This window comes from Synchiropus splendidus, chromosome 14, assembly GCF_027744825.2.
Source record: "Synchiropus splendidus isolate RoL2022-P1 chromosome 14, RoL_Sspl_1.0, whole genome shotgun sequence".
In the NCBI taxonomy this organism is placed as follows: Eukaryota; Metazoa; Chordata; class Actinopteri; order Syngnathiformes; family Callionymidae; genus Synchiropus; species Synchiropus splendidus.
Window position 1 is genome coordinate 19,383,248 of NC_071347.1, and position 15,713 is coordinate 19,398,960.

The following is a 15,713-nucleotide window of genomic DNA, read 5'->3' on the forward strand; positions in this document are numbered from 1 at the left end:
CCGTAAACCATGGGGTGGCAGTCTTGCTGTTTCTACCTGATGCATAGCTCTAGTGATAACAGGACGAAGACATTACACTGTGTAAAATTTTCCATCCGCCAGTCGCAGTATACAGCGGTACCTCGGTTCTCAATCACAATCGTTCCAGACGGCCATTCGAGAAGAGGTTTGTTCGAAATCTGAATCGATTTTTCCCATGACAATGAATGGAAAAAGAACTAATGCGTTCCAAGCCTTAAAATAGTCTTTTGTAGGAGTGAATGTAGAGTGTCTGCTGCTGTGCGCTGTTCCTCTACGTGTGTGGCCGCTGCATGTGGGAGGGGTTGCCGAGTGAGTGACGTCTCTCCAGAAGTGAAGAGGTGCCCGGTGCGTGTCCAGCTCTGAATGTGCGCTTCTGTGCAGTTTGGCTGTGACAAAGTCATAAACCAAGTCACGCTCTGTCCCAGACTCGCCTCATCCCTGTCCCAGCTCCAGCCCACAACAGGACATCAAACCCTGGAGTGCACGCTCCAGCCTCGGAGGTGTGGAGAGCGAGCACCTCCCCTGTGACACTCTACCACGGTCCAGTGCGGAGTCCGCGCACGTTATTGTTTTTTCCGGCTTTTCTCGGGGACGTTCAAGTTCTGGATTTTCGTTCGAAATCCGAAGCAAAAAAATCTTTATTTTTGTTCGAACTCCGATTTGTTCAAAGGCCCAGACGTTTGAAAACCGCCATCATCTCACGACAGACTGGCCATGTAGCCGCACTATGCTAATAAGAAAAGCCCAAGCATCAACTTCAAACTGTATTATTGACCATCATACTTTTACACTCCTACAGGCAGACGACTAGACAAACTCTCCTGAGGTTCCTAGCTAACATCCACACATGTATATCGGGAGCAATGGCCCGCTTCAACTAAGTACATTTTTCATTAAATCGTTTTTTGTGACAACACAAGGGTTTACAAGAACAAAAAAATGACTCCATTGTTGACTGGTCCCCAGTAAAACAGTCCCATGACTGAGGAAGGTGACTTGGCTGATGAGTCAGCTGAATATGGCGCCTAGGATTGGTTGGGGTGACTGTGCTGGTCCTGGTCCGCGTCCTGTTCGTGGATGAAGCTGTATCTGCGGTACACCGATCCTCCTCGGCTGGTGTACACCACGTCCACCTCGTCGCCGCTGTCGGGCTCGGGGACGCCGTGCGGCATGTGGATGCCAGCGCTGCCGCTCAGTCGCTCATAGCTCTGGCTCCAGCAGAACCTCTTCCGGCCGTGGGCTTTGACCAGAGCGAACAGGGCCAGCGCCAACACGATGGCCAGCAGCAGCGCCACCGGCAGGGCGGCAGCGCCATGTTTGAAAGAGCCCGACGACACGTTCAGGTCGGTCGCGTCTTCCGATTTGGGCTGAGACGACTCCACGCACAAAGCTGTGGGAGAACAGCAGCGTTATTTTCCAACAGAAACACCAGTTGAAGTGGGCCGGACGGAACCTGAGCGTCGGTCGCAGACGCAGCAGTCGCTGTCGTTTCCTGCCGCCCGACAGCAGCGAGCGCAGCGGCTCTCCATCGGGTGGAGGCCGGAGTCCTGGTGGCAGATCAGACACTGGTCGGGTCTGGGACCGGTACAGTGCTTACATGAGATGTCACACGGCTCGCAGGACTCCTGCAGTGACCAAAGAGAATTCAGCTTTAGAAACCCGCAACAGAACAGGAAAAGCTGGATCAAAGGGGATGAAGGAAATTATTCATTCATCATTAATATAAGTATATTTTTACTGATAGTAATACAGAATTTATTAATATATATTTTAGTGATGAGAATTGGTGGGAATTTAACAATTAAGTTATGATGAATTAATTACAATTAAAAATAATTTAATTTTATTTAATTGAACAGTTTGTTCTCCAGACAACAGGGAACCTTTGTCAGTGCAGGAGTTCCTGCTCCACTGATCCCACTGATGCACAAGACACGTGGCAGCTAGGATGAGAACAACAACAACAAACATGGAGGAATCCTCCCTGAACAGAAGCAAACAAAAGCATCGTTTGCTTTTGTTCAGGGAGGTTTTTCACTACACAATGGTCAGGGTTTCCACGACTCTGAATGGACTTGAAATTCTTATACAAATATTTTCAAGACATTAAAAGAGCTTTAGTTTAAATAAGGTGATATAAAACTGGAATATAGACACCGTCGTGATTTATTGTGCTATTGTCAAACTGATGCCATATAAATAAATGTTTTGTTGTTTAAATGTATTTATGGGTCCATCATTTGATTCAGTTATATACCAAATTCATTCACATTGAAAAATGTGGCTTCTTGTGGCAAATATTCTCATACCATTAAACTGCCATTAGTGAGATTAATTCATCACAAATTATTTTTTTAAAATCAAATTCCACCCCTATTTTTTTTCCAAGGAGTATGTTTGAATATGTATCCTTTATTTGTCCAACACTAGGGAATTTTGACATTAATATTACTGTTATTATTAATAGAATAATGATGATAACAGAATTCTCCACTTCAATCCAACATGAATATTGAAGTAAATCTATAAAACCATGACGTGAACAGGGCCCACCTCTAATGAGAAGTACTGTCCCTCCTCACAGTGTGGGTAACAGACTTTGTCCTTGAGCGTGCTGCCCCAGTCACAGGTCAGACAGTCTTCGGGTGAGTCACCTACAGAAACACGTCATGACTCTCGGGCTGTGGGGAGACCTCACGAGTCTCACCTGTGCAGGTCTGACAGCTGACGTGACACTGTCTGCAGACGCCGTCCTGCAGATAGAAGCGCTGCGGACACGCCTCCACACACAGCCTGGTGCCCTGCAGCTCCAGCAGAGGAGGCGAGCAGCTCCTGCAGGACTCTGGTCCCGGGCCAGAGCACATCTCACACGACGGGTCACACTTCTCACAGTTGGAGCCCGCGCTGTAGTACCTTCAATACACAATGCACTCAAATAATTATGTGAAAATCAAACAGGAAAATGTATCAATTATTTCAATAAATACATAATATTATAATAAATATATAATATATAATATAATAAAAAATATTATATAATATTATAATATTCTGCTCAAATATTTTATTTTTGAAGATTATATGTCTTTACGTCAGATTTTTCACTCCTTTACAATGGTAATCTTTAAACTAATAAAATATAATTTATTCACTACTGTTTTTCAAGATTTTTAGCCCATATTTTTTCTTCTTACATTCATTTTTAAAAAAGTTGCATTGACAAAAAAACATTCTAATTCCCAGTATATATAACACCCACACGCAAGTTGGTCCTGTTGCTTTAAAGTCAAACTGGTGAAAATGAGACATGAAATTGACTGCAAACTGAAAATTTTTATAATTAATTAAAGTTTAAATAAAATAGCTATAAGTAAAAAAGCATAAAGATAGCGCGGCTCTCTGCCAAAACCTCATTTGTTATACACACTATATATTTTTTAACCTAATATCAATGTACTTATTACATTATTATTATTATTATTGTACATGTTTTAGCAATACATTTCGTGTTGCAATAAGCTCAAACGGACAGCAGATGGCAGTAGCGCTACAGCCTTCCTCTAGACGCGCGAGCCCAGAAGAGAGGAAACGAATGGCTGAGAAAACGTTCAAAACGCTGGTAAATCTACACTGTTCTACGCTTTAGTTACATAAATCTTGATTTACTGCCGTGACTGTATTAAATGTTGTTTTATAAGAAGTCAAAATGTCCGTTTTATTCCCATTTTATGCGGAGCTGGTCGTGCGACCCGGTGTCCTGCTCCTTCCATTGCAAATCTAAAGGTAAACATGTTTTGGTGGTGACTTTTCGGAGGTTACATGAAACTCAACCTGCCAAAAAACGCATGAGAGCTACATAACCGGACGTTTAAGTGCAGAGTAGTGGGCACCTGACTTGGCAGACCAGCTATTTTAGCTCTCATTTAGCAAGCTAGCTACCCTGTGGGGCAGTGGGTGACACAGAGGTGCAGCAGGCGCAGGTATCCTCTGGCGCAGGTGAGACAGTCTTTAGGCGACGCCCCGCTGCACGTGGCGCAGACATGGTGGCACGTGGCGCAGAACCCCAGCTCTTTTCCGTCGGCTTCCTGCGTGGAGCCGTACGTTCCGGCCGGACACTCCATCACACAGGTGCGATCTGGGGGTTGAACACAGAGTTGACACACAGCTCTCTCTCTCTCTCTCTCCTCCTCAGTCATTGGCGTCTCCTACTGTGGAGGTACTTCGGGACGGCACAGGTCTGACAGGCGTCGCTTCCCGGGCCTTCGCAGGAGTAGCAGTGGCGGTGGCAGCTCATGCAGGTGAAGCGGTCGTCGTGCAGGTACGTCCTCGGAGGGCAGTCGGTGTCGCCGGTCACGCCGCACAGCAGCGTGTTGGGATCCAGCACCAGGCCTCTTTCACACTGGGTGCACTGGTTGGGGCTGGCGCCGCTGCAGCTCTGGCACGTCTGGTGACACTCTGCACGCACGGGGCGGGATTTGCCCATTTCAAATGCAAGGACGTGCAAATGCGGGACAGAAACAGCTCAAAAGTTACCTTGACATTCCACGGCCGCGGGTTCGTAGTAGGTCCCGCTCGGGCAGGTCTTGGAGCACGAGCCTTTGTAGAGTTTAGGGGTGAAGGTTGAGCAGGTCTCACAGTCGTCCATCAGGGGGCCTGAGCAGCTGCTGCAGGTCGGGTGGCACTGGCCGCAGCGGCCCTCGTCCATGTCCTCGTAGAACCCGGCGGGACAGTTGGCCTTGCAAACCCCGTTCAGCATCAGGTACAGGAAGCTGCATTCTAAACAAGCACGACAAGTTCCTGAGCTTCAGAAATGTTTGGATGTGGAAACTGGACGGGAACCAGAGATGACCTATGAGGAACGCCACACGTCGAGCACAGTGTTTTTCACTCACTGAAGCAGGTCCGTTCGTTTGAGCAGACGTCGCAGTGTAGCGGACAGCGCCTGCACATCCCATCGTCGGCCGGGAACGTCCGGACCGAGCAGTTGAGTCGGCAGGTGCTGCTCTCCAAATAATGGCCTTCAGCACAGGACAGACATGTGGTGCTGCTGCCGTCACACGTCAGACAGGAGCCGTCGCACGCCTCACACGAGGCGTCAGCCGTCTCAAAGAAGCCACTGGAACACATCAGCGTCAGGAGGGAGCGATCACGGCGAGGTCCGTGGTCCGGACTTACTCGGGACAGTTGGACCAGCATCTCCCCTGGTGGAGGAAGCGGGCATCGCTGCCCGCGGGGCAGCTCATGCAGTTATCGCTGGTGTCGACGCAAGACTCGCAGTTCGGGGAGCAGTTCTCACACAACTGAGTGGCGGCGTTGGCGAAGGAGCCAGAGGGACACTGCGACACACAGGCGCTGTCCTGGTCCAGGAAGAATCCTGGAGCAGAAGAGGAGCAACAAGTTTGGTCTCAATCAAAACGGATTAGAAACAAATATTGTCCGGCTCAATGAAACTGTCAAGGAAGAACATATGTGACTAGTACCTTTCAAGCAAGAAGAGCAGTCCAGACCCTGCGGGCCGAAACAGGTCTTGCAGGAAGCGTCGCAGGAAAGGCACTTGCCGTGCACCACTGCAGCGAGAACATGAACGCACCACAATGGTCAGACAAATGGAGCTCAACACTCAGTGACAGTGGCGAGTCCTGCTCAAAAACTCACCTGCAGTTCTACTCCTCTACCATCACTCTTTCCATAACCGCGCCATTGCAAACCATACTAGTAACACTACCTCCACCACAACTAAAAACTTTACAACTAGTGTTTACTGCTACCAAAACCAAAGTTACGTCTCTTACTACTTCTTTTATTACTGCCACAAGTACTCCTGAATTTTACAGTTTAAATAACCGTTGACTGAAAACTACTACAATCCTCAAATAAATTCCTACACTAGAATCACTGCTACCACATATTATCCAGTATTTCACTTAAAATTGTTGCATTTTAATTGACAAAAATGCTCCTTTTACTCAGCCAGAAAAACTATTATTTCACTACAATAACCACCAATAGTATTAACAGCTTAACTTGAGCTTTTAAACCAATTATTTGTGCCGTTTTAAGAGCTTCAATTTAATAGTTATACAACCAGTCATTATACTGCCTGTTCTACTTTTCATTTTACTACCACTAATAATAATATTCACTAGTAAAAGCCAAATCGTCAACAATATAGTGTACTGGTAGTATATTTGCCCTTCAATTAAAAATTCAATCAATCTACTAACACAATGACTTTTTTTTATCAAGTTTTGTAAATATCAGAAATAAAATTTTAGACATACTCACTCATTTTACTGACAATAATTCGCATGTTCATCAATCGTAAACACAGACGGTATGGATTGTTTTGCTTCGTCGGTGAACGAGGGTAAATACAAAAAGCGTGAATGTCTCCCTCTAGTGGTGATCCGTGAAAATAAGCGCGAGCAAGGAGGGGAGGCTCTATGGCAGAGGTGGGCAGTAAAATTTACTAAAGGGCCACATCATAAACTGCGACTGTTGTGAGGGGCCATCATGCCAAAAGAAAGGCGGCAATGACTACCAAACGTGGCAGAAAAAAAATCTTGCGTAACATGGACGAAATGAAGCATAAACGGTTCAATGAAAGCAAGGATATTAAGAAGTGTAAATATGGCATGAAACCTATGAATAAATCATTTCACATGCATTTTATTTGTATAGAAATAATAAAACTATGGCCCAAACATCGAAGATGAAAACGCAATTTATTTAAAAAAATAAAAACAAATTTTGAGGAAAATATTACCAAAAAAAAGAAGAAACTAAAATTTAGTCATGAATGTGTTGTATTTTCTGTTGAACTAGTACTGGCTAAAATGGAAACAAAAAAGACTACTTTTCAGTTGCATAGTTTTAGTCTGACCCCCTGAGGGCCACAAAAACACAGGCAAAGGGCCGCATTTGGCCCCTGGGCCACACTTTGCCCAGGTCTGCTCTATGGGATAGAAGTCTCAGCCATGATGGATGACTGGAAAACAACCTGATCAGGGAGATCAGATGGTTTGGACAGAGGAGAGAGTGACTTGGACCAAGAATGTTGGAGGTAAATAAGAGGAAGACAAACATCTGATGAGTGAGGACGTGAAAGGATGAGGATCAAGATGTGTTGAGGTGCGGGTGGCATTTTACAAGTAGAGAAATAACAACCCCCAGCTTGACAACAATGGTGACTGGAGCTCCATGAAATATCACCAAGATTCGGTTTAAATGAACACAACTGTGGCTCACAATAGCAGGAAACATGTCTCTGTCAGAAGCTGACTGGTGTAGCTGCGGCGACACTTGACAGAGAAGTGACGCGCCACATGTTCCTTCAGCCCACACGCTCACCTCAACTGGTCCTGGAGCTGCACTGAACACCTGTCACTCTCCTGACAAACCAGTGAATGCCGCTGATGTGTTGACAGATCGCGCAACCCCACGGAGAAACACCCCAGAAACCGCTTCACCTTACCGTCGAAATACTGCCCGAGGCCACAGCTGACAAAGGGACACTGGCTGTGCAGCGGAGGGTTCCCACCCAGACACAGGTCACAGTCTGAGGCTCGAGGGCCGTGGCAGGTCTGGCACACGCTGTGGCAGGGCTGACAGCGCCACCCGGTGGAGTCACTGAAGGACTGCGGCGGACACTGCTTCACGCACTCACCACCTGGCGAGGGACAGGATCACTGGCTGGATTTAAACTTTCACAGAACTGTAGTGAGTGTGAACTGCATGCATTATTCAACAAATGAGTAGGAGGTTCAGGACACTCAAGACGAGGCGTGTTGAAGTGGACTTGCTTATGTGCGAATCATGTTTGTGCAGCGAAACACAGCTTAATGCGACTGATGGAACCGTCGCTGTTAAACCTGATTCTTGCTAAAGGACCTCTGATCACCACAATAGCGAAATCTAGTCGTACAGGAAGTTGTTTTTGCAAATATCTTATAATGATTTTGACTTAAAGGTGTCAGCTGATTTGATTTTGGTTCGATTTTATCTTGCACTTTTACGGAGGCCTGGAAGTGACATACATGTGTTTTTTTTTTTGGATATGACATGCATGACTTTAATCTCTTTAATCTTTAATCTTGAGATAATTTTTATCTCTGGATAAATTTTATCTAGTGATAATTTGTATCTCGAGATAATTTTATCTCGGGATACATTTTATCTTGTGATCATTTTTATCTCAGGATAAATTTTGTCTTGTGATAATTTATATCTCGAGATAATTTTTATCTTGGGTAAAATTTTAATCTCATGATAATTTTGTATCCAGAGATATTTTTTATCTTGAGATAAAAATTATCCTGAGATAAAAAAAATAAAGACATGCATTTCACTTCCAGGGCTCTGTACTCTTTCCTGCTCTCCCGCCATATTTTTGTCACGGAAATGAGCTCAACATCACTGTGGTGTGGGAACTATCCCAACACGTGGCTCAGAGGTCAGTTTAAAAGCAACGGTACTGAAAGGCAAAAACCTATATCTGGATGCCATGTTGACTACCCATGATCTCTGCTGGATACAAAGCAGCTAACAGGACCAATATATGAGGAAGAAAATGCACAATTCCACTCCAGCATGAGTCGCCAAGGCAACCAGTGGTGGCTGGAAGAAGCAGCTAAGTAGCAGAATGTTGCTATATGAAGTCAATTATTCATACAATTTTCTCTTTCTTTGAGTGCTTGCTAGCTCTATAAAGGGTGGACAGAAAAAGCACGGTGCTGTTATGAGTCAAGCATGTGCTTCATTTACAACCTTCATGCCATGGCCGAAGGGCTGATGCAGCTTGTGAGGAAATCTTAATTTGGTGTTTGCATAAAACGCTCATTTGCATAGCTCGTGCTCCAGATTTGCTGACGCGACCGTCCTTTGCAAACCAAACCGCGGCTCAGACGGGAGCGACAGATGACTTCCCAGTTGCGATCGTTCATATTCGCAGACGCAGGTACCGTTGAGGAAGTATCCAGGCTGGCAGGCGAGGCAGCGGGTGCCGCCGCTGCTGCAGTCGGTGCACGGCGAGGGGCAGGCCAGGCACACGCCCCGGCCCCAGTCTTCGTAGGTGCTCTGAGGGCAGTGCGAGCGACACTGGTGCCTGAACCTGTGGCGGGAAGGGTCCAAACATAAACACCTGAGGCTAATATTTAACAGTCCATTGGCCTCTCTGTTTGCATGTCAACGATTTATTGACTGAAGCTAGATGTCGCCGCGATTAATCAACATGAGCTTTGTTTTGTTTGGCGCCGCAGAATCCCTCACTGGTGAGTGAAGGACTAATGATGATGGATAAAGTGTAGGGACACGCCGCATGTAAGAGGCGATCACGTGCCGTCGCTGCACACCTGCAGCCACATTGTTGGCTTCAGAAGGTGCGGCGGGTCGAGCCTCGTCCAGAGGCACACACAAGAGACAATAGCACATTGTGAGCGGTTTCATTTGAAGCCTCTGTGAGAACAGGTCGTCATGTCCAACATTCTCACGGGGATGTGAAGGGAATAGATCAGAGGGTGAAGAGCCAAAAATGACAGGACTTGAATGTGTCTGGGCTTCTGCAGCAAAGCTACTAGCAGAGATTTATTTTGTACATTCTATTTTAGTTGATAGATATTCTCGATAAGTAGAAAAATGTCCTTGAAAAGCACTCAGAGAGCACGGACCTCCACCGAAGCTCATTCTTGATTGCTAGCAGTAGGTGCTAAATGTGCGATGCCATCACGTCCAGCAGTCCCGATCAGGTTTTTAAAAACTCAAGGAGTAACTTAAACTTCAAATGAAGGATTTGGTGGCACTTTCTACCAGACACCAAACATTTTTACCAACAATCTACAGGCCTGTTTTCAATTAATATGACTCATGATTTGTTCTACCCTTCAGTTGAATATATCTGCTCTGCTTGTGAGAGTTTGTGACTCCATTATTTCGGAAGATCGCCGCGATTGTGCCGAGGATAGAGCGCCGGTTCAAAACAGCATCCACTGTGGTAACTTTTGCTAAAAGACATAAACAGTAGCAAAAAACTGTAGAAGTATGTTGCCACACTCCAAAACTGTGTATACTCTCTTTGATTGAAAGACACTAGCGTTGAATTTTCCTTTATTTATTATTTTTTTTATTTATATTATATTAAGTGAGTGTATACACACGCAAGGAGCATTACTGTTGTTTGAAAGCTTGAAAAATAAATAATAAAATAAATAACGTTTATGTTTTCATCAGCAAAAGTTCAAAATATAAATAAAAATAAATAAATAAAAACATTACACCTGAAAACACTGGGCACTTTTCACTGGGCAGTTAAAAACAAAAAAGATGGTCCAAGTATTGACCCCTGAAGCATGAGCTTTGTACAGCAAGTAGCTGGGCTCATTGAATTTGAGTATGGGTGGGTCATATTTGACATGACGCAGAACACTTTTGATTGAAGCCCCTCTAAATTTCCCACTGCCGACTCTAATCTCTCCTTCACCCATCACATATTTCAACCCAGCATCACCTCGTCCCTGCACTTCCTGCTTCTGTCCACCAAGGCTTTGTCTTCCCGCTGTGTTTCTGTGGTGCAAAGATGTGCTGATTGTTTGAGCAGGAACAGCTGGAGGCGCCACACAACATCCATCAACTCATTTACAATAGCAGTGGGTGCCGACTCAGCGCTGTCTAGGGCCTGGAAACGGTATACAACCCGAGAGTCTCCAGGATGTTTAAGAATCCCTCAGGGCAAATATTGGACCAGCCATTCCTGAAGACCACAACGGCATTTCCAGAGCAACCTTCAGTTTTAGGAGCGTCTTTTGGGGGGCGGAAGACAGGCACTCTCCCGAAGCTAGTGAAATGTTGGAATAGATAATGTGGTAAATCAGACCCAGGGACAGATATGAGTGTAAACAATGATGGTGAACATGGAGGGAGGAGCCTGGGTGGAGGTGGGTTGTGAGTTTACCTCTGATAATAAGGTGGAATTCAACCCAAAACTCGCTTTTGTTGTTCAATTTACAGTAGGAAGTGGTCAGTTTTTGGGGTGAATTTGAGGTAATGCTGCTAAATAATCCGCCGTGTTTACTTCCTCACAGACATTCCACCGGCCTCAATTCCATCTCCCGGTTCTCTGCTTCATTATCTCCCTGAATTTTGACCCCAATTACGTCCAGCACCAGGGTCAACTCGTGTGTCACACCTCTCATGAAACATCTCGACAGGGTAATTTGTGTTTCACAAGCTTTTGTGTGGCAGAGAATCTGCTACACATTCATGTCAATAGCCAAGGTGATCGACAGGAGTCACAGTCAGCCTTAGCTAGAGGGTTTCCACGTCGACTCTGAGCCCCTCACTCAGCCTGAAAACACGCTGAAGCGGACCATTCTCCTGCTCTCAACAGGGCTCAGGTGACAATGCAGGACTTGCAGTGGAAGGAAACCCGACTCACACTCCTGTGAGAGGTCGCACAATTGACGCTCTGTTCCAGCTTTGTTACTCGCATCTGTCTTGTTAACTAATATCACAACCCTCGAAAGAAGCAGGAAAAAAATACACTTTTTAAATGGAATGGAGGAATAACTAACTTAAAAATGTTTACATTCACAACAAACAAGATGTAAAATTCCATTTATGAGGAATAAAAACTTACAGGAAGTGTCCCTCGACGCAGCTGGTGCAGATCCCAGGGTCTTCTGTCGAGGAAGAGAAAACACGTCCATTACAGCTCAATGACAACAGATGCATAGGACGGTGTCACGTGACCTACCAGAGGAGCATGTTTTGCAGCTCATCTCACAGCTGATGCACTCTCCTGTGTCAGGGTCCTGCACCTGCCCTGGCAGCAGAAAGTACGGATATTCACTTGCTATGCTGTGGGTTGTCCTTCAATACATACTACAGTAGGGCTGAACGATAAGGACAGAATCTCATATCCCGATGTGTTAGTGGGTTCAGTGAAAACTAACTTGAAGTATCATTACTATTAAACTTTATTTCCTCTCACACAAAGCAGAAGGCGCATGAACACCTTCTGTCAGTAAATATTTGGGGCTCAATTGTTTCACTGATTTCAAGCTGTTAGCGTCTACAACGTGGCTCCTACAAGGAACTCTTGATAGACATAGACATTTGACTCATGGTATTGCTTGACTGGGTTTGGAAATAAAAGTCAAATATAATAATTTTGTTCCTGTACTGCATGTACTTGGTATACTGTCAAAACATAAAAGCACTGGGAGAGTGCGGACCTCCACATAGCAGCTCATATCCTCCATAATGTTGTTGTCTACGTAATGAGATAAAAGCGTTTTGAATTCCCTTAGTGTCGGGAATAGACGGTGCCAGAAGCATCTTGAAAATTGTGCCCCAAACGCAGAAGAAACCGAGCAACTGGTTGACAAAGGAGTCGAAACCGTAGATGCTGATGTTTCCCGAACATCACCTTTCCTTGGACAACTTGAATCACTCATATCTGCCTGACTGCTAATAGTAGAATTTCAAAACTGTTTTTCTTTGCTTCATATTTTCATCACGACATTTTACATGCAGGAAAGCACATCTGAGGTTGCAGCAAAAACATTGTAAATCTGAAAGACCGTTATTAATTTTCATTCATGAACAGAAGATTAATAACAGAAAGTAAACAATCAACTCCTCCTCGCACTGGTGCTGTGAGCCACTTTCAATTTGCCAAAGTGGAGTCAATTCGCCTGGTTTACTTCAGATGTGTCGTCCATCCCGACTGCACGCGTGTCACCTGACAATGCAGCGCTGCTCTCACCTATGTCACATGACGCAGCCTGGCAGAGTCCACCTTGGAGTTTGTAGTGTTCCCGACACTTGGCGCAAATGTTACCATCTGTGCAGAGTTCGCAGTTGGCGATGCAGGGCAGACAGGCATAGTGACCCCTGTCAGGGTAAAGTCCCCTGGGACAATGTGTCCGGCAGCGTCCTTGGTGGAGGAAGCGCTCCTGTACGTTTTCATCTGAGGAGGAAGGAGACAAGAGAGAAGAGTAAATAAAGAATTGAGATGAAAAACAAGGCCTGAAACTGGACCTTGAAGCGCACCACGTGACCTCTGTTTGGGATGAAGAGCAGTAGCATCCGTATGAACGCATCTATCTGATACAGGCTGCAGTAAACACGGTCAGTCACAGCAGAGGAGATGTCAGAGCTCTTGTCTGAATCCTCCTTAGCCCTGTTTATTAATACCGTCCCACCTGCCACCAGGCTTGAGGCGGAACTGGGGGTGTCTCAGCTGAGTATCGGCACAGTCTCATCTGCCCAGCGCTGCTCAGGGAATGTGTGAAAACGGGAGTCGAGGAGACGCAAGCTGCTCCTTCCTTTCTCGCTCTTGGTCTGAACTACGACCAGCTCCTGGCTGTGTGGCAACAGTGCACCGTGCTCGCTGGTGTAGAGCATCAACCGCGCAGCTGTGTTTTTTTCCCTCAGTTTAAAAGCTGCTGAAGGTCAGTTGGCTCTTACTGTTTTAGCTTCAGCTAAATTCCTCGCTAACGTTTCATCTTCGTAAGCCGAAAAAATACATTTTTTTTCCCATTATGGTTTGACAAATTAAAAAGAAAGTCATGGGAAGGTAGGAGGGGGATTCTGGGGGTACAGCTACGGATTTTCTCCCCTAGAATCTGGCAACTTATCAAACAACTTATCAAAAACTTGAATCGCACCTCTGCTTGAATCGACTCACAAGTGCCTCTAAACCGTAAGGACGAGAACAGGGGTTCTGAACCTTTCTGATCACGGGGCCCACCGCTCCCAAAACAAATGGGCCCAGGGCCCGTTCAAGTAATAGAACTGATTCATGACTCTTGATTTAATTTATGATCAACAACTATATTTAATCTACTTACACATAAACAAAGCAAAATCTTGTGAAATTACATGAAAAATTTGTCATTGAAAATTCCAACCAGGAGCAGAACCAGGTGCAAGTCATATTCATTAAATTTACTAAAGAAAAAAGGAAAATATACTTGATGCAAACTGTTGAGAAAACTGGAAAAACTGAATGTCTAAATATCATAAAATAAAAATATTTAACTCCAAAGAAGAAGCGTAAGTATCGCCATAAAATATTCTAATTCATTTTTAAAACTGCTTCAACAGGTGCTTTCATGAACAGCTTTTACTGTTTTTTACTTTCTTTAGTATTTTTTCTTTTCAGGAACTTCTCCATAGTTGGTAACTATCACAGATTTGCCACCATATGTGGCTAATATATTAAAACTGAGCGTCTTGTGGCTCTCAAGGCCCAAAGGTCTAAAACAAAGACACTTTTATCGACCCTCTAGGAGGCGCTCGAGGAAGAATCACTGGACTAGAAGACACGCAGCTAGTCAGCAAGGAGTGTTGAGCTAAAGGTCAGTCGGCCTTTTCCATTGCTTAGAATGGGGCCCAATCTCTTCGGAGCTTCATTGTGATGTCAAACTTTGAGGTCCATGTGATTCCATTTTGGCAGTTGTGCCTTAAAACCAGAGGCTAGCAGAAGGACACCTTGACATTTTCAAGTCATTTGCCTTATCCAACAACTGAGCTGGCATTCCTGAGCAGTAGGTGAGGTAACAGGAGTAACTCACCATCTCCTCGCAGGAATAGAAGAACTTTCAGGTTAAACCCAGTGAACTGCGACAGTAATACCTCCAGCCCCAGGGTGTATTTTCTCCTTTCTCTGATCAACAAAGGAGCCATTCAAACATGATCGAATTACAGTGGAAAAAGCAGCGGAGGTCTGAGCAAAACGCAATAGTCTGATCACTGCTGCTCCACTTTAAAATGACCAAATCAGAGCTCGGATTCACACCAGTAGTTGCTGATACATTTAAAACAAGATGTGACAAATGGCTGAGAGAAGAGTTGTGGGTTAGGTTGAGCAATATATATCAATATAAACGTCCTTTTTTAGACAACAATTCAGTCGATTACTCTGGTTGAAGAGGCGGTAGGAGACGGACTCACCAACTCCACAGGTAGTGCACTCGTACAGCTCATGTCCGTCGCACTCGGAGCAGGTGGGGTGACAGAGGACGCACTGGTTCCTCAGCAGAAACTGTCCACTCGGGCAGGGAGACGTCAATCTGCAGCCAATAAATCCAACGTAGTGGAGGATTATCTGGATCACGACGGCTGGTCTCATGGCTCTGACTCGGGAGTTTCCTCCGGGAATGAGGAAAAGCAAACAGTGGCGGGGGCTGCGCTGGGAGAGACGCGGCTGGCGAAGCAGGTGGACGCCGTGACAACACTGATGACCCGCTCGACCGGTTGACAGAGAAGTGGAGCGGAGTGCGGCCACCGATGATGCAGGAGAACACCCACCTTTTGTGTGGAGGACGAGGCGGCAACACATTCGGATGAATTGGAAATGGCGGAGAATAATTTCTCAATATAGTTGTGCAACTGTGTGAATGTGTAACGTGGATATTTGTAAAGATTTAGTCAAGCAATCGATTTACTATGAGGAGAATGTTTAACTTACAACACTGCGCGTCTGTTCCCTGTATTACGGTATAGATTATTTCACGACCATCGAACAAGGTGAAGTAGTTAAAATAAAATGTTTATAACAATATCATAATTGTAACTTATTGTTTGTAATCTTATTTAATAAATGATTATTTATTTATGTTTTAGTTATTGTTTTCACATACATCAAGATGCCGGCGTTAAACATTCCAGAGAAACATTGTGATTTGGTTCTG

At 45.1% G+C, this 15,713-nt stretch overlaps 2 protein-coding genes across 3 annotated transcripts in view; one reads left to right on the forward strand and one right to left on the reverse strand.

Annotated features, from left to right (window-relative positions):
• Positions 1 to 786: 786 nt before the first annotated feature.
• LOC128770376 (proprotein convertase subtilisin/kexin type 5) lies at positions 787 to 15,320 on the reverse strand. The gene is made up of 16 exons (XM_053884754.1): positions 14,974 to 15,320; positions 12,782 to 12,985; positions 11,768 to 11,836; positions 11,651 to 11,693; positions 8,982 to 9,130; positions 7,496 to 7,690; positions 5,502 to 5,588; positions 5,197 to 5,395; positions 4,914 to 5,137; positions 4,555 to 4,797; positions 4,231 to 4,476; positions 3,961 to 4,156; positions 2,729 to 2,934; positions 2,575 to 2,675; positions 1,475 to 1,646; positions 787 to 1,411 (listed from the first exon to the last, which is right to left on the reverse strand). Exons 1-16 carry the CDS (start codon positions 15,149 to 15,151, stop codon positions 1,047 to 1,049), a joined length of 2,877 nt encoding a protein of 958 aa, XP_053740729.1. The 5' UTR covers positions 15,152 to 15,320; the 3' UTR covers positions 787 to 1,046.
• The window catches only part of otud7a (OTU deubiquitinase 7A), a 51,668-nt gene continuing 40,182 nt past the window's right edge, over positions 4,228 to 15,713 (forward strand). The window contains exon 1 of one of the 2 annotated variants that reach the window (XM_053884752.1): positions 4,228 to 4,339. The gene's annotated coding sequence lies outside the window, so the exon portion shown is untranslated. The remainder of the gene's footprint in view (positions 4,340 to 15,713) is intronic. The other variant, XM_053884753.1, reaches the window with a different exon arrangement.